At 42.0% G+C, this 19,156-nt stretch overlaps 1 protein-coding gene across 2 annotated transcripts in view; it reads right to left on the bottom strand.

The window, feature by feature from the left end:
* The window catches only part of cmip (c-Maf inducing protein), a 34,782-nt gene extending 22,745 nt beyond the window's left edge, over window positions 1–12,037 (bottom strand). Inside the window, exons 1-2 of one of the 2 annotated variants that reach the window (XM_033326022.1) lie at window positions 11,583–12,037; window positions 11,098–11,516 (exon numbers count right to left, since the gene is read on the bottom strand). In XM_033326022.1, the coding sequence (XP_033181913.1) occupies window positions 11,098–11,421 (324 nt within the window). In that variant the 5' untranslated portion in view covers window positions 11,422–11,516; window positions 11,583–12,037. Of the gene's footprint in view, window positions 1–11,097 lie in introns of both variants that reach the window. The other variant, XM_026365146.2, reaches the window with a different exon arrangement.
* Window positions 12,038–19,156: the final 7,119 nt, after the last annotated feature.

Below are 19,156 nucleotides of genomic sequence, written 5' to 3'. Positions count from 1 at the left end.
AGAGCTGTTTCAGTTTCATGGGGTATAAGTGCAGTTTTTTTTAAGCGCAGAGAAAAATATAAGTGTAAAGAAGGATTTAAGTGCATGTGAAACGCAAAGTCATTGATCAACAACACTATCAGCTCCCTGATATGTTGTGTTCACTGAGCGCTGCAGGGCAGGGAAAACTTTCCAACTCTGACTCTGATGACTCAGAACAGGAAACACATCGACAAGCCAGATAGGGAGAGAAAGAGAGAAAGACAGAGTGGAAGACAGGAAAGAAGAAAGAGAAAGTGAAAACGGGCAATGGAGGAAGAGTGAGGCCTGAGACAGCTGACTGACGGAGTCCGCCTGAGCTGCAGCGGCAGCAGCAGCACGTTTGAACGAGACACCTTTCTGGCACTGAGCTCCTGCTGCCTGGATCGGTGCACTGAAAACACTAAGCAGCCATTTTAAAAGGTCAGTCCTCGACATGCACACGCAATCCTAGAGACAGCATTAGTGATGTTGTGACAGGATTGTTGAGTTGTACAGCTTCAGATGAATCACTAAATGATACATTTTCTTCCTCTACTCATCTTTTACTTCTACCGTCCTTTATCCTGCACCTCTCTCCCAACACTGCTCTCTCTCCTTTACCTATTTCCTCATCGTCTTTCACTGCTCATCCCCATTTTCTCCAGCTATGACAGACGCATGTAACAAAGTGAAAGCTTCATACTGTCCTTCAGTGACAACCACAGCTGTCCTCTGTGAAGACAAATACTGTACTGTGTGGATAAGAAACCACTGAGTGCACATTTCTTCCTGTTCCCGTCATCAAGCCAACATTATCTTTTCACATCCTGTGTTTCCCCCGGTTTCATATTTACCAATAATCACATGACAGCAGTTCTCAGAGCGAAACACATAGAGCAGATTGATCGTTGAACAACATATACATGTCATACGCTCTCTGTAGGGACTTGGTCACGCTGTGGAACTCGTGTCGAGCTGCTGGACTTGTGTGTTTGCTGCGCGTGTGCACGAAGAGTTACTTCCCTGAATGATGAGCAGCCCTACTTCTCCATTTACTAAAAAACTGCCAAATTGCTGCTGGTAAATGTGGAAGATGGAAACACACCGGTGAGCTGCAGCAGGTCTTCACAGAGCAGACGATGGGGAGCACTTTGTCAAGTTAGCTGGGATTTACTTTCTGAAAGTGTTGCCACAATTGTTCAAGCACATTTTCTAGTAACGTTTAGTTGTTTCTGCATCTAAAACATACGGCCGGACTCACTAGCTGAGGTGCCCCAGGGTTAAATCTGAAGGTGGGGCCCCACTGGTTTTGGTTAAACACAAATTATTTAGCAAGAATGCACAATCTTAATTTTGTTGACGTTTGAACCACTAGTAGCACGATGGAACTATATTTTTGCACCTGCACAAGGATGTGTGAAGTTGTACTAGAAATCTGAGAGTCGATACCAATACCACAGAAAGTCCATGATACTCAATACTAATGTTGATACCAGGACAAAAAAAATAAACAAATTAAATGTATTTATTTGAACACAAACTCTAAACAGGAACATTTCAAGATATGATTTATTTAACCAACGTAACGGAGGTTAAACCCTCTCACCTTGAATTCTTTGTATGGATCTGGATGTGTGTCTTTAGATGCTTATTCAGGGTGGAGTTCTCAGACTGGCTTTGATCATTTGACTCAATAAATATCTCCATACATGACTTTTTAAATGGTTTGAAGAAATGTAGCATTAAGGTACATTCAGTCCTGATGACGATGACTTCTAGCTAGAAACTGTGGATATGAGCAATGTTTCAAATGGAGGCAGCAAACGCGTTCATGATTATATACCTCAGCAGCAAAAGGGAGGGGAACCTTTGGAAAATGATAACTACCTCCACCCTCCAAATATAATGTTAACCCAAACGGAGGCAAAAATCCTACTGTGAAGAGTGTCGTGTGGTTCTGATGAACGAGGACGGCTCCAGTAGAAAATAAACAGTAGAGCAGCAGCAGTAGGTCAACAGTATTGCGACACATGGCACTACATGTGCACAATCACACAGTTAAATAAGTGAACACACCTAAATATCGTTTTACTGCTCAGCTATTTAAATACAACTGTCTCTGTACCGAGCGAGGAAAATGTCTAACACTAACTAACTCCACTTCTCAATATCTAAAACTTCATGTTTGTTTTCAAAGTGGCGAAATGTTTTAACCACCACGCCCTCTGATTTCGATTTTACCTCGGCCGGACCTTCTGCACTTTGCACTGTTGCATCTACCTGAAGCAAAATAACAAATATAACGCCCACACAGCCCTTCTGCTTCACACTGTCAGTGTGATGAACAGGGCCCTAAAGTTATTTTGCATTGGTCTGCCAGTGTACGTCATTTCATTCATGCAGACTGATGGTCATTTTTGCATTTTAACAGTTAGACTGACTGCAGAGTCCTGGCACATTTGCATTCCTTCCTCTAAACTAATAAATGTTTTTGCATAAAATACAGCTTAAGAGTGGGGCTTACGAAAACATACATTTAATAAAGTACATGTTAGGAGTCTGATTCAGTCCCTCAGATAGTTAGAAGGTGGCTCTTACTATTGTGGGTTTCACTTCTCAATGTTTGTGGCAAAGAGACAAATGAACGAGTTTGACAGTGAATATCAAGTAATGCTGCCCATTACTGACACGTACATACAGTGTATTTTTCTACAAGTTCCAGTGTTGTACTTTGTTCAACTACTCTCAATAAAACCTCAGTAGATATGTGCCTTACACTAGCTCATCAGTCGATGCCCTGCTGGTAATACGGAGGATTGCATCTAGTGTATTTGTTAAATTCTGATGTTGTCCAACCAACCAACCAACCAAAGCTCCAAACTACACGAGGGCGCTGTGTTGCTCCAGCACGCCGGCTCATCATTCAAACAGACCCTGGATCTCTCTGATTAGCGGAGTATGTAGAGCTGAGCCTCTGGACTATCAACAGGGTCTGCTGAGTGTCAATGCTTCCACCAAAGATATTTACAGACTATTTTAAACAGAGCCAATGACAAGGCCAACGTTGACTTCATGTGATGGTTTTAATGTGTCATATATCATAAACTGAGGGTTCCCATGATCTAGCTCTGGTTCCCATGACGTCGGAGACTGAATATCATTTATGCTTTCCTTGACTCTTTGTTTTTATATGATTATCATCATGTCATCGTCTCATTACCGGCTGGACTCTTCCTCCACCACATCCTATCTAGTCCTTTTTTAAATCAGCATTTTGTGCCTTTGCTTGTTGGACTAATTTGACTAATTTCCACTAATCTGTGGAATCACATTAAAGTTAAAAACAACTTAACCTCTAAACCCTGTTCCAAAATCACATGCACAGGGTGGTGAAACTGTAAGTGAGCCCCTAGGCTACTGGTTTTAATAAAAGCTGTTTGGAGCTGGCAAACCTGGAGCCCAATCAATGAAATGTGACTGGATGTATGGTAAGAGCTACTTCGATACATTAAAACACCCCAATGTCCTGAGTTTGCCGTTCACAAGAATGATCTGCTGATTTAAACCATGCCTACTAGTAAGAATTGCTTGTTTGCAAAACGCTACCAACACTTTGAAGGAGAATAATCTAACAAGTTCATCAGACCACAGTTTAGTGCTGTAACTTCTCTTCATGTACTGTAAGTGGGTCTGCACCCTGCATTGTACACTGACGTAAAGCTCTCCAGAAGTCACGCCACGGCGACTTCTGGAGGTGCAGACCACAACAGCTCTGATGGTTCCACTCAGTTGAATTGACTCAGCAGCCGTACAGACACTGCAATAATATTAGGCAAAATAACTGTTGGGAAACAGCGGTCTCTTCTCCAAAGGTAATAAGGTTACCCTCTTAGCATCTCTAGAGACCACTAACTGACTTTGATTTAAATCTGATTTGCTTAAGTTGTGGTTTTACAGCACAATATGTGCTGAACTATTTCTTTGCTGTTTGCAGTGACTTCCTTCTTCAGCCCAAGAAATACATTTCAATTTGGCCTCTGCACAATTTCAGAACAATCACTCCACTGGTTTTAGGTTTATATCCAACACCGTCTGTCATCTCTCTGTGTCCAGAGTCATCAAGCAGTCATCACTGGTGTTTAGTGACATTTATTGAACAGAAAGTCTCTGACAAAATATTATATATAAAATGAGAAGAAGAGGTGCCCATGAAATTATTTCATTGAACTATAAGACTTGAATTGTAAATTCATGCACAGAGTCATAGCACCCAGCTTTAAACAAGTGGTGTGTGTGTGTCTTCCCAGTGCCCTGGCTGAATCTAACTTTTTTCAGCCCAGTTAAAAACAAGCTATGACTGACCGCTGCAGCAGGGCAGCAGCCTCTATTCCCTGTCCAGAGTTCACTCCTCCCACTCTTCTTTGCTCTTCTTTCTTTTAAATGATCCAGTATTTAGAGGCATACATTAGGTAGAATTCCAACAAGTCCAATTCCAACCTATTCTAAATATCATAAATTCATATGGCACACATTGCTATCATTCCCAACTATAACTCATATCATTGTTTTATGGCTGCATTGTTCAAACAGAACAGGGAGGATCCAGTATTTGATATATGAACATGCACTGGAGCCTGTGCCGCAGGCCAGCCCAGTGCCGTCCAAAGCTTTGTGTGTGTGTGTGTGTGTGTGTGTGCTCATATGTTGTAGTCACTGCTTTTGTTTCTCTTCCCTTTTATTTTGCATTAAAACAGCACCACCACCCAGATCTTGCAGTCCAGTTATACTGTGCTGCTTCTGCTTTGACGAGCAGTGTGACCAGCTGATCTGGATGTCTACTCTTTTTTTTTTTTTTTGACAGTCACATATGCACACACCCTTCACTGTTCTGAAGAGCTTTTCGATTTTAACAAACAACAACAACAGTCCTGTAGACATAAGTTAATGACAATTAACAATGCAGAAACAATTCCAGATTGCACCCATGCATCTATATATATATATATATGAAATGCAATGATATGTGGTGACTACTGGGCACCAATCAAACTATTGAGTTCATGCCTAGCCCAGAGATGGCTGAGATTACAACTTGGACCATACTCAGAGTGTAGGCCTACTTAAAGAGAGAACAAGGTTGTATGACGCACTATCCAACCACATCAGGAAGCTGAGTTGTATATACTTGCTATACTTTTTTTTATAGCTGTGGGGGAGTTAATGCCACAAAGTGTAAAGGGACTCTTATTAGCGCTGTGTCAAACTACAAAATATTCTTCCTCTCACAGATGAAGACTTTATTTCATAAGTGATAAAAAGCACTCTTGCTCTTGGGTTCTGCTGCTACAGCCTTATTTGGGGAACTGTGCCAAGTAGCTTATAGTAACTAATGTTAGAAAACTTGAGATAGATACTGCTGTGAAACAGCCATTACTCATTCTTTCTTAATGTACTCCGCTTACGTTGCTGTTACGCTGTGTTTAGCTTTTTATCATTTTCCTGTAAATGTTAGCAGCGCTCAGCGGCCTCACTTCAACACTTTTATTTACTGCTGGTGTTTACCTTACACACAGTGCAGCCTCCAGCTTTGCAGCGTGTGATGCTGAAGCCAGAGACCTCTATGATAATATGTCCACTGTGATTAAGCTCCCTTCACATAGTGAAGTGGATCTTTGGGCCATTTCCCATGGGAATTTTCAAAATCTGCTGGTTACCAGCACGCGCTGTGGGTGTACAGAGGTGCAGCATTTGTTCATGCAGTATATGGAACCACAGCGGTTAAATGACATTGACCCCAACATGGTTCATGTATGTTTTGGGTTCATCGAGACAATGAATGAGAATTTGTGGTAACATGAGATGTGTATATTGAAAATGCATGTAAAGTGCAAAGTTGTGTGTAATTACTCCACTTCACCAATTTTCATAAGTTTTGGTATCTGGAGGGTTTTTTTTTTTTTTTTTGCTATAAGCAGAAGAGATATTTAAATATATATAGAAGACAAACAGATGTTTAACCACAGGAAGCAAGTTGGTAAAGTTGCCCTTAAAGCCCAGTGTCATATGCATTTAATAACAAATCCTAACTAATAGTTTGCCCCCACTGTGTATCTCCACAGGTTTGTTTTACCACTAGATACAGGTCAATCCCCAATGTCCAGTAAATGAAATGCAAGTTGTTTTTACATAAACAGAGAACGCCTACTGTGAGTTTAAACACACACACACACAGTGAATGACATGCCATATTTATCACCACTGAAGCCAAAAGAATTTACTTGCAGCAGTTGAGGGCAGCAAAAGACGAGCAAGGAAATCAGAACGAACTGTGTGCGCGGAACATATTATTACCAAATAAAGTGTTAACCGTGACTAACCTTTGGGAGATGTTTGATTAGTTCTGCTAATTAAAGATCTTGAGTGAAAGTGAAGGTAACATAGAGGATCACACAAACCCTAAGTGACATCACTTCAGTAAACTGGAGATATGGCTTAAAACGGGGCCCACCCCTGCTTCTTGCTTAATTATAAGACACTTCAGACCCCATACACGACCAGAAGCCACTCCAGCCGTGCTAATTGATTTCTAAAAGGCCCCCCACCTCTCACCTTGCTACATACAGTGTAATGTGCCCCCTGCGCTCACCAGATTTCTTTCATCTCGGGTCTTTTGTAAGCGAGGCACAACACAGGAAGTAGTAGCTCGCACCAGCACCATTCTTACACAAATATTATGCAGGTTGGGTTTCTGACTGCAGTCACAGCGGCGGGCAGGTCTGTCAAAAGAAGGCGTGCGTCACAGCTTTCTCCTCTTGTCCACATGCATCGCTTTCTCTCTCGCTCTCACACAGACTCCATTCATATCACACTGCATATGTTATTACCTTGACTAAGAAACTACGAGTTGATGATAACTCCAAACTTTCAGAATAAGACAATGGACACTGCTTCAACTTAAACAGGACTCATGTGAATATTGTTACGGGATCTAATGAAGCCCTCTTGGCAGTTATGCTGTGTTTCACAAAGCTCTCTTCTCTCTGTCATCCCAGCTATTCGCCGTGCGTGGGGATGTTGTTGGAGACTCAGAGTCAACGCTCTTTGCCTCCTTGTTGGAAGTAGTCTCTCTGCAAGAGCAAACGGGTCAGCATTGTTCTTCTGCCCACATAGGCGCTGTGTTCGACGACAAGCACAACAACGGCTCCACTCAGGAAATGCACATTCATGCTTGGGCCTGAATAAAACCCTCTTCCTCATGTTTCAGGCTGTACAGTGTGAAGAATGTGTGAATATGTGTGATTGTCAAACACACAAGTGACCTCACATGACTGGAATCAGAACCAAAAATTAGCATTAGACTTTCTGTTTCTTTTCCATCAGTTTACCATCATGCACACGAAGCAGGCTATGGTTCACCACAGGGCAGCTTATGATAAATAACAATTCTGAGTAGTGTTCATATTTTCTACTATGTCAACAAGTGGTGCAGTGTGAATGCGTTTGTGGGCTTCCAAGCACTCCGATGCGTTTTTACCTCAGAGAACAACATTTCCTATTTTCTTGAGTGATTTATGAGATGTTAAAACAAGAACAATAAATCACCTGCAGTGATCATGTGAGATCAGCTTGAGAAGGACGACAGCACATGGCAACATAAGTCATTTAAAGTAACACTCACACTGTTTCTAACACGGTTTTATAGTATTCACCCAGATTCTGAAGGAATTCCTCGACTCTTTTAGGTGGTGGGAGTCGAACAGGATCTGCTTGTCTTCTGGAAAAGTGTCATTTTATTCCGTTTCTCGTGGTTGACAGGTTCTTGGCAACAGGAAATGATGTAGTCTCACTTGCTTTACAGAGGGCAGTCAGACAATAGTGTTTGTGAGTGTTTAAGCATATTTTAGAAGACAGCTTTAGGGAGTTGGAAACAAACTGACATATGTTCTACACTGATGCTGAATGCTGTCACTGGACCTACTGTAAATGTGATGGGCAGAATCATCTGATACACTATGGACATAATTCCTCAACAATACTGGGGCTGGAAATCAAGGAATAAATAAAAAATAAATTAATTTACTTATAGAGCACTTTTCTAATCATACGTTACAAAGTGCTTACAACAGCACTAACTACAACCTCAATAATTACCATGTACTCCAGGTGAATTAACACCTCTCTGACAGTGTCAGCAAAAACAGCAAAAACTGGACATAAAGTGATTCAACTTACATCGATGTCATGTAAGCATTATTATTAGCTGCTTGTAAATCATGGAGTCTAGTACCAAATACAGAAGATAAGCGATAGCAACAGATAAAATTCCAGGAAAAAAATACACCCTTCATTGTCTGAGTGACCAGAGATCCCTGGGAAGTAGCAACAGTGCCTAATTCCTGCTCACACAGACGACTTCCTGGTTGTTGCTGAGGGCTAATGCTGACTGGCCAGAGTTTGAAGGCTGATCCCATTTCCCACTGCAACCACAATCGATGAAGAATCACTGACAATGGAGATCACAGCACGCCACTTCGAACCACATCTAGAAAATGTGATCAGAACAATACAGCAAGCCCCCCCGACAAGTAGTTATTTCACTGGACATCAATAGAAACAGTGTTTGTTCACGGCTACTGTCACCAAAACAAGACTCCAAAGGCCAATTCATGATTTCTGTGCCCATGAATCCATATGGGTCAGTCAATCCATAATCCAAACCACTTATCCTATTAAGGGTCCGGGTGTACTGGAGCCAAACCCATGAGCCACTGAGAGGCCCTGGACGGGTTGCCTGTCTATCACAATGTCACATGGGTATGTGTGACATAAATATCATCATGTGTGAAGGTCCGTGTGGATGCACAAACCTGGGTCCACTTAAGGTGCACTGACTGCACATCCACCACTCAAATGATGTGGATGCTTGTTTTGTTCACCTTTATTCTCCTTCCTCTTCTTCCAAAGCTCTTCTTCTTTTCTGTCTGCCTCCATTTAAAAGCTAAATATGTGACTCAGCTTTATTGTAACTCAATGTTAAAACATTATGTCTAATTGGAAACAATGCAACGGGAGCAGGCACTCACTGAGCACACATACAACTTATAAAATAACATTATATGGTGTCATATGGTGGTGGTGTCATACAACCACAGACAGTGAAGTAGCTGAAAATCATGGACAGTGGATCTTGAGGACCAGAACCGTCAACCCTCGCCTTTTGCAGTCCTGGATAGTAAAAAGGAAATCCCCCCCTCGTATGGTTTTTCTTTGAGGATTCTTCACTGATGTATACATTTACTAAACTACTACTTTAAAATATTATCCCATCAGTAACACTGCTAATCAGCAAGTTGGATTGTGGCAGTGTACTTTAACAAAGCAGGTCTGAAAACATAGAGTTGATCAGAAGGAGGAAGGTGACAACAAAAAGCCAGCAGCAACTTGTTCGCTGATTTTCTAGTAAGCAGTGTGAGATTGCTGTGTTATTTGGTCGCCAGGAGGCAGCCGCCTTGCTGCATCATCAAGCCTTATCTAGCCCCGCATGTTTCTTCGATTCAAACTAAATATCCTTTGAATGCGTCATTGACTTATCATCATAAAGTTACACCCACAACAAGTTAATGCACAAGAGGAATCAAAAAGTAATCAGTGTTGGTGGGAAATGACAAGAAGGCTAAACTATGACCTCCGCTCAGTGATTAGCATGAAGGGCCAATATAAACCATAATGACAGATAGGGCCTACAGATATCCTTTCACAAGGAAATGAAATAGGCTGACACTACTGAGACACTGTAGCGGACCACAAAAAGGCAGAAGGCTCCAGTAAAACTAGCAGGTCAACTAAGTTCAGGTAGGTTAAACCAAAACCACATCCCCAGGTCTGTTCTGCAATAACAACATTGCAGTGGGAACTTCATCACACACTCCTCTAGTGTGGCTGTGATAGGCAGACATCCAAAAAGCCTCTACCAAGGTGTTTTGATAAAACAATGGGCTGTGGCGCTGTGGAAAATGTTAGTGAAAAGTGTTGATAATAACAGCAGGCGAGATGAAGGCTTCTATTAGTTCTGCATTATTCTGCTGACATTTGATAGACACGACTCCAGCTGTGGGTAACAATTACATGTTGTCTCTGATGCCCGGGGCATATATACACGTAGTAAATGTGTTCAAATAACAGTATCCACACTCGTGACTGTGTCGGATGTTATGCTGAATTGCTGTGCCACTGTCTGGATGGTTAAGTAGCAGTTTTAGTCTCTCTCACTGTGTGTTGTGTTGTGTTGTGTTGTGTTGTGTTTGTCACTCCACCATCAGACTGATACACTGAACAGGCCTAGCAGGTAATCAACAGCCAAAACTGACATGTAAGATGATGAGAACTGCAGTAAAACCAGTATTATCACCATGGCATCCTATCCCTCCTGTATGCAAACCTGCTGTTTGACAAGCCAGAAGAAACACGAACACCTGTTTGTTGTGTTGATCCACACATCTGCAGGAGGGGCTCTGAACTGGTTTCATGTCATGCCTAACTGGCCAAGAACCCCCCCCCCCCCCCCTCCTCCCCAGCTGATGGGTTTTTATCCCCATGGAATATTAAGAGCAGATCCTTCTTGTAAATTATTTAGTTAGGAGTGTTAGAATTCTGCTTAAAGCCTCCTGCGGCCACACAGTGACCCATAAAGGAGACGAAAACGCACATGCGTGCACATATGTCCCACATGCACTCATCCAGACTGCGGAGACTTCCACTGTCCTCAGAAGGCTGCGGTCTCAGGTGCGTGATGGGCAAAGATGGGATGTGGGGGGGGGTGAAAGGGTGCAGGCCACGGCTACAGCACTGTCGACATTAGAAGCTGAACGGGCCGTGAAAACCAGTGACACGCCGCCGTCTCGTAAACTGCGTCAACAACAGACTGTGCGTAATCTCGATGCGCGTCTGCTGCGTCCAGACAAGAAAAGACAAACACCAAAGCTGCCTGTGGAATGTGAAACCCAGAACTATATATTGTCTCTCCCCCCCACACACACACGCACACACACACACACACACACACACACACACACACGCGAAGCCAAAAAAGCAACTCACGGTGGCCGAGGTCAGGCTGCTGTCTGTGAGCGTGAGGTGGTGAGGCTCCCACCTCCGCAGGAACTTGGAGGTGAGGATCTTGCTGAGGAAGGTGCGGGGGTGCTTGACCACGCACACCTGGATGTCCCCCTCGTGGAGCAGCTTGTATCGCATCCCGCTGCTGCTGCAGTGGTGCAGGGACCTCTTGCACGGCCCTGCGCCCAGCTTGGTGTTATTATTCCCTTCCGACATTTCTCCCAGCAGGGGCTTGTTCTCCTCGCACTGATAAAACTGGTTGTTGTGCAGCTCGTTGCCTCCGCCGCCGCTGCCGCTGTTGAAATCCATAGTTCAGTAATCCAACAATTCCTTGTTTCCAAATGTTACTTTAGGGGTGGGGAGGGCGAGCGCGTCGCAGCGACACAAGGATCCTACATGTAGGCCTATAGGAAAAATAGAAATAGATAAGGTCGTTCGGATCGAGCTGACGGGGGGGGGGGGGTACCTACCTACCAACCGCTATAACACGACCTCAGATACAGTAGGCTCGGCAAAGACAGGCGCAGAAAAGCCACCAAGCTGTGTCTTAAGGCAGGGTATCCACACGGGGGAAGGTTTTTATGATACAGAGCAAATAATCCACCATTTTCCTCCCCGCACAATGCCCCATGAATTGTCTCCACGGTGCGCGTCTCGCCTCCCCCCCCACCACCAACGAGCTATTCAATATGTTAGGGCCATGGCCTTATCCATTCCGATCGCCCCGGTGCCAAACAGAATAATCCAAAGCGACGAGGGCATGAGATTCATCAGAAAAGTCCCGAAATATCCAATGGCGGCGGCTCTAGGCTCCTCCACGGGCTTTTGTGGTCATTACAAGCTCACTGGCACGGTTTCCTTTTATTCAGTCTTTTCCCCTATCTTGGCGTACAGGAGCCAGCGCTCTCCGACAGCGCAGCGCCGATTGGTTGCTGCTCGTTCATGTGATACCGGACTGACGTCAATGGGGAGGCGAGCGGATGAGCCTTGTGTCTTTTGCGCTTGACTGTCTGCCGAGGGCGCACGCACGCACCCCCCCCCCCCCCCCCCTTCTCGCTTAAACACACCCTCTCTTTCCCCTCCCTCCCTCTACACGAAAAATGGAGGAGGGCGCAGGGACTTCACGGGAATCCGCCTCTTTTTTCCTTTCACTGGAAATGATGCAGCTTGGAGATATCCTCAGCATTTTCCAAGAAGCGCTATACCCTCGTGGGTATGATATTAAAGTGCAGGCTTAGAATTCATGGTCACTTAGTGCGTTATTATCAAACGAGACTGGATGGATTTCTAAGATGAAACATGCAGATTAATAGAAGACTGATTCGATCTAATCACCTTCCTTATGTTTACTACTGATCAGTGGCCTGTACTTTCTTAATTTTCACAACACCTCTGTCAGTGCTGGATATCAGTATTGATATAATGTCACCTGTTCCACTAAGACTTTCAGTTGTGTCTCTGTGGAGACCATAGCTTGGGTTTTTAGAAACAGTGCTGGAATCAGCTTATAAAGGATAATATTCAATACAAGTCCACAGTACAGAAACTTATAATTGATGCTTATTTCCACTGTGTTTACATGTGTGTGTTTCAGAAATGTCCCAAATATGTTCCCTATAAACAAACCTTATGATGATTTCTTCCTAAATCATTTATATCATCATTTATCCACAAAACCAACCAAATCAAATGGGCAATTGTGATTGTACAAAGCACATTCATGCCCTCCAGAGAATTTAAACACTAAATACATGACATGTGATAATGCATTAGAGTTTGTATTTCAAGTGCATCTATGTAAATGTAGGATGAACAGCAGCATATTTATATTGGAGTGTATAATGGATATTACAGCTTCTGGGGGTGTAGGGGGTGTTAGCTGCTTTTCATGATGATGTGCTGCAGTACAGCCACACCTTGATAGAGATTTATTGTCTTTGTCATGGATACTTTGACGCTGTGTTTGTTGAACACAGTTCTGAAGTCATGCCTTCATCTTAAAGAACCACACCTAAAACGTATGAATCAGGCAACACTCGTGTTCCTATCTCCTCAGAATATTAGCAGGCTGTTTAAACTGCATCACTGACTGAGTTCACTGTAAGACTCTGTATTTTGAATTCATTTTTCCTATTTCCATCATATTGATGTAGCTTGTATATCCTTCTGTCAAAAGCATCATCGTATAAAGTGAGTTAGATACACTAAACACAGACATTAGGGGGTTTATTTATATTTATCATGCGGAATCTCTGAGGAAGTGTTAACTCTGTGGGTTTTCTAAAGCACTGACTGTCACATCTGGTCATAAAGCATACGCTTCAGTGGAACAGATGAACAGACACAAAGACTGTTGCGTTAATGTAAAAATAATGCTTTTTTTTCTTCCCTTCATTTTCAGTGTTAACAGCTACGACCAAGTCACTGCTGAAACCCACACAAAAATAACCACAAGAAATAGTGAAATATATTCAAAATCTAGCTGGAAAACAAAGATGGAGTTTAATTGGACCATATGGAATATACATAACTAATTTCAGACCATGTTTTATGTAGCTTTAAAATGTTGGATAAGAACATCTTTTGATTTGATGGGAATTTCTCCTAAAAAAAAATATGCATGGTGAGCTTTGAGCGTGCATTTACATGTCAATTTCAGGTTACTGTATATTGTCACAGCCTCATTGTTGTTGTTTGCATCTGTGGACCCATCAACCTGGAGCTGACATGCACATTTGTACAAACTCTTAAACAAAATTGTGTTTAAGAGAATGGGACAAGGTCACAGTTATCTTGACCTTTGACCAATAATATCTAGTCCATTCTTGAGGATGATAGTTGTGCTAAATTTAAAGACATTCCCTCAAGGTATCCCAGAGATATAGTTATACTGAGTTGGACAGGTCACAGTGACTTTGACCTATGACCCACCACAGTCTAATCAGTTCATCCTTGAGGTCAAGTGGACATTGTTCAGATTTACAAGACATTTCCTCAAGGTGTTGCTGAGAACCTGCAAACATAATGTGTCTTGCCACAGATGTCACTGTCACAGAGGCATAAGAAATTAGATGAGAGAGTAACAGACACGAAGCAGGAATTAGGATTTGTACTGCAAATTGCAAGACTATGAACATGTAAGGTCACAAGTTCAAGTTCATACTGATAGATTTTGAGTTAAATACTTAATGCACTCAGTATTCTGCAGGACACAGTGCCTTTGTTAGTCTCTGTAGAGATATGAGTCAATAGAAGTAGAAAATCTGCTTCAATACATCTTTTAGTGTTCTAGTGTTATTTAGTATCATATCCCACCATATATGTTGGATACTGCTGAAATGCAACAGATTCAGTCATATTCTAGACAAAATACTCGATTCAGATATCTTTATATACATGGACAATATGTTGGTAGTTCAAATTCCGATTTTCATTAGACTTTCAGCTTTGTTTTAAGTTCATAGTATTTGGACAGAGTGATATAGTTTTAAGTATTACCACAATTTTTTACACTTTGCAGCCTGGAGCCCATGGACATCAGCAAATTCGGAGTTCCCTCCCTGGAGGTGCTTTGCCAGCCCTTCACTGTAGCTCCTTTCTGGGTCCCTCTTTAATTCAATAAGTGAAACACTGAGTTGAGATCAAGCAACTAACATGACCATTGAAGAATATTCCTTTTCCTTGCTTTCAAAGTCTTGATCTGCTTTGGCAGTATATCTGATCTTAGTATATCTTCCTCCCAGTTATGTATCACGTGGCTTCCATGGTCAGATCAATTGTTCATTACTGTAGAGAAATGTAGGTGAAGATTCTCAGTCATCCAGATGAAGTTATCTGGAAGTTAAGTCACAGTAACTGGACTTTTTAACAAGAAAGAAGTCTAGTTTCCATGACTCGACCTTCAGATGCTGTAGAGAAACTTAATTCCTGAAGGTGCCGTTCAGCATCAACTGGAGTAGCTTTAAGTTCTGGAAGACATGTCCGCCTCCATCTGAAAGGCTTCATCGACTGAGATCAACACGTCTTACTGAGGGTTCTACAGGTTCGTCCCACAAAGCAGGAACAGAAAACGTGCTGCAACGGCAGGTGAAAGTAAACAGGCTAAAGACGAGACAAACAGCTGAGGGTTACACACTGAAACCGCGTCGGCTACGTACAAAACAGGATGAACAGCTTAATGTTAGCCATAATGCTAATAGATGTTGCAGCTCTAATTTTAATAATTCTATCCCAGAATGCAGTATGCTGTTTACTTCCTGCTGTCATTGTGAAATAATAATGATATAAGGCAGATGAGGAAACGCTTCACTCCTGCCCTCTACCCTGGCAGCAGCCCTGTGTTTTGCAGTGATAACAGCTGATGCTCATAGCTGTCCAAACAACCCTGGATCCATGGTAATGAGTGTCTAACAACACAGTCACCAAAAGTCCCTAAAGACTAATTTTTAATTATTAGTATTAGTATTAGTAATTGTTCCTGTCAGCATGTAAACATTGCACATTGAAGAAATCCATCCGTGCATATGTCTACACAGAGGGCCCACAAACACAGGTGGGAGGTGGTGACGACTGCAATTATGTGTAATCTCCCTCTGACTAAGTGGCAAGTCTGTGGTTTTTCTGAAGGATTCCTCATTACACTGCAATAGAAATGCCTAATGATGTTTGTTAACACTTAGCTTTGCTTCTCTTACTGTTCGAAACAGCTTCCGCTCATTCCCCCCAGTTCAATCACCTCGATTGTAGGTACGACCTTTTTGCTCATTAAGGTTTGTTGCACAGCGTAGTTGTCGTCAACGTGAGAAAATGTATCCATGCGGCTCCCCTCTCTCCTCCCGGGCCCTCCCCTCTCTCCTCCCGGGCCCCCTGGCCTGCTGCCAGCTGAGTGTGTGTGGCAGAGGAGCTCAACCCTGACCCCCGGCTAAACACAGAGCAGATGAGAGCTCACTCCCTAATTTCCTTAAGCACGACAGAGAAGTGGTCTTAAAATAGTCCTTCACTTAGCTTACATGAGAACAAAATATTCCTCTTATGATAGAGCAATATTTTATCATTAACTAGTATTAATGGTGGACATGGGAGTAGCAGCTTAACAAGCCTGCCTCCATAAAGAAGGAAAACTGGTGTGGGCTCAAATCTGAATGCTACCTCCAAAGGGAGTTCTTCCTCTCCACTGTCGCCTAGTGCTGCTCAAGTGGTGTTGTTGGTTTTTTTATATAATTCAGTATATGGTTAAATTATAAGTGCCTTGAGATGATTTGTATTGTAATTGGGTGATATATAAACAGAATTTAATTAAACTAAGTGAGATACAAGTGATCATTGTTGTTTTATTTAGAAAACAAATATGCATTTGTTAAAACCCCAGAAAGACTTTGATGAATATGCAATATTATTAGACCTTTGACATAGCATTCGTAGCTACCTCACCTTCCAGTAAGTCCATTTTCATATGCATACAGTAAAACAAGGGTACAGGCTGATGAGCAGTAACTGAGAGACGATAAAGTAGTTACCTCAGTTGTTAGTAGTTAAAGTAGTTATTTTAAAACCTGCCTGGTTGTTACTTACAAATTTGGGAACTCACCATTTCCATTGGCCTTTTGGTCAAACATGGCTTATCTTAGCTTCTTCTTCATGGGACATGCTATTATCTGTTTAATGCAAGTGGAACAAAACCTGCATGATGAAACTCCCGAAGACTGAGCCCAAGGGAGTGAAGTTGAGACATGGATGAGTGGGATGGAGGAGCTTGGTGCAGCAGCCCGTACTGAACAAAAGTGCCAGGGAACAGGTGCTTCACAACTTCCTATCTCAAGGGTCCCAACTCGCAACAACAACCACCTCAGCGTCACCTCAGAGGTTTTCACATGTTCGCACTGGGATGTCCCACAGTTCTTCTCAAGGTTCGTCTTTTTTTCCATTCTGCCAGCAATCCCCAATCAGCAGAGGTCTTCCTGCTGCAGCGCCGATGGCACTGCAGCCAGGTCTGTTTTGGAGGCAAGCTGCAACATGCCAAGCAAATCCGCTGTTGCGTTAAGAGTCTGTAAAAGCTAAAGGGGAAACAAATCTATGCACTAAGAATATAATGTGTCATTGAACTAGACTAATTAAATGATTTGGCAATACTGTAAAGATTGTCTGAAATATCTGACAACAATAAATCAGGGTTAAACATCCTGAACAATCATAATTACCAGTTGTATATTTTTTGTTATATTTTTTACTTACTTAATTAACTACTTTTTAACGTAACTTTGTTGACATTTTTTGTATATTGTGTACCATCACTAATTAGTATACAAACCATTTTACCATACTTTTATTGTATTTCACCTTTTCATACTCCTAAATCTTTTATAAAAAATATATATTTTTTAGAAAAGCTTTTGAAAATGTGTTAAGCCATTTGAAAAAAGAATACCACTACATTTTTATTCAACTTTTAGTAGTTTATTTCATTTTCTTTTTTTTTTTCAGTTTCATTTATAAAATTGACCATATTGTCACCTAAACTATGACACATGAGGTTTTTGTGTTGTGTCCGGTAAGAAACATTCATCATCATATGATGGATTTCTGCATGGCACCATCCAGCTGGTTGTCACCACATGCAGTACCTCAACGTAAACCACGTTCCACAGTAAATTCCAAAGTACCATGTGCTCCCCAACCCCCACATTAATCACAGGACTTAGGTTAGCTGGATTTCTGGGAGTGGTCATATGAGCTGCTTAACCTCCAACATGGTGATACTAGGAATTCTTGTTTTGTAAATCCCTTGTCTAGACTTTTTAGATATATAAAGCCCTGACCAACACACTACTCGGAGCTAAATTTGGCTTTTTAGCATGTTCACATTTAAGAACTACACATAAAGCATTTAGCATCCAGTCACTGTATTTAGAAGCAAATTAATAGATGAAACCTGAAACCACCACTGAACAAGACACATAAGCTGAAACCTCAAGACTGGGCTAAGTAATATGTGAATCTCCTTCAAAGATTTTATGGACTGATGAGATGAGAGTGACTCTTGATGGGCCTGATGGATGGGCCCAGGGTTGGATCAGTAATGAGCACAGAGCTCCACTTCGACTCCAGCAAGGTGGAGGTGGGGTACTGGTATGGGCAGGTATTATCAAAGATCAGCTAGTTGGACCTTTTGGCATTGAAGATAGACTCAAACTCAACTTCCAAACCCACTGACAGTTTTTAGGAAACACCTTCTTCAAGCAGTAGTTCAATACAAGAAAATTCAGCATCAAGACCATGATTTTTATGCAGGACAATGCTCCTTTGCATGCGTCAAAGTATTCCACTGTGTGGCTAGCCAGTAAAGGCCTTAAAGATGAAAGAGTAATGACATGGCCCCCTTCCTCACCTGGCCTAAAACCTATTGAGAACCTGTGGCCCCGTATTAAACGAGCAATTTACCATGAAGGAAAACAATACACCTCTCTGAACAGTGTCTGGGAGGCTACACAGACTCCTACCGACAGGAAGGCTTATGGTTGTTATTTAAAAGAAAGGCGGCTATATTGGTCCCTGACTTTCAATGTTAGCAATGTTTATTTGTACATTTTGAGTTGTTTATGGTTTTCAAAATTTCAAGAGATGGAAATAAACAAGTGACATGGGACATTTTTTTTTTATTTTTATTTAGTTGGATAGTGCACACATAGATATTATAAGAAAGCCAAAACCTCACTTTTATTTCCTTAAATATTCAGGTATGAGGTTTGTTAACATTTTGGATTGACCGAGAGCACTGTATTTGTTCAATAACAAAAAAATATCCTCAAAAATACAACTTGCCTAATAATTGTGCACACAGTGTATTATGTCCTTCTGGAGCTTCTGTGGTAGCAGCAGACACAATTGAGCGTCCCTAAGTTATAATGGTGTCAGATAAACATGCTACTTTACCACCATCTAATCTCCTACTGCCATAAAAATAGTTTGAAAAGTTTCATGTAACGTCTTCGACATCCTGACGTTCCTGTCCGGTGTTGTAGTGTAATTACCTGTAAAACCATTCCTG

The sequence above is a fragment of the Anabas testudineus genome, chromosome 6 (assembly GCF_900324465.2).
Source record: "Anabas testudineus chromosome 6, fAnaTes1.2, whole genome shotgun sequence".
Lineage (NCBI taxonomy): Eukaryota > Metazoa > Chordata > Actinopteri > Anabantiformes > Anabantidae > Anabas > Anabas testudineus.
The sequence above is the reverse complement of the archived record's forward strand: the minus strand, read 5'-3'. Positions and strand labels throughout refer to the sequence as shown.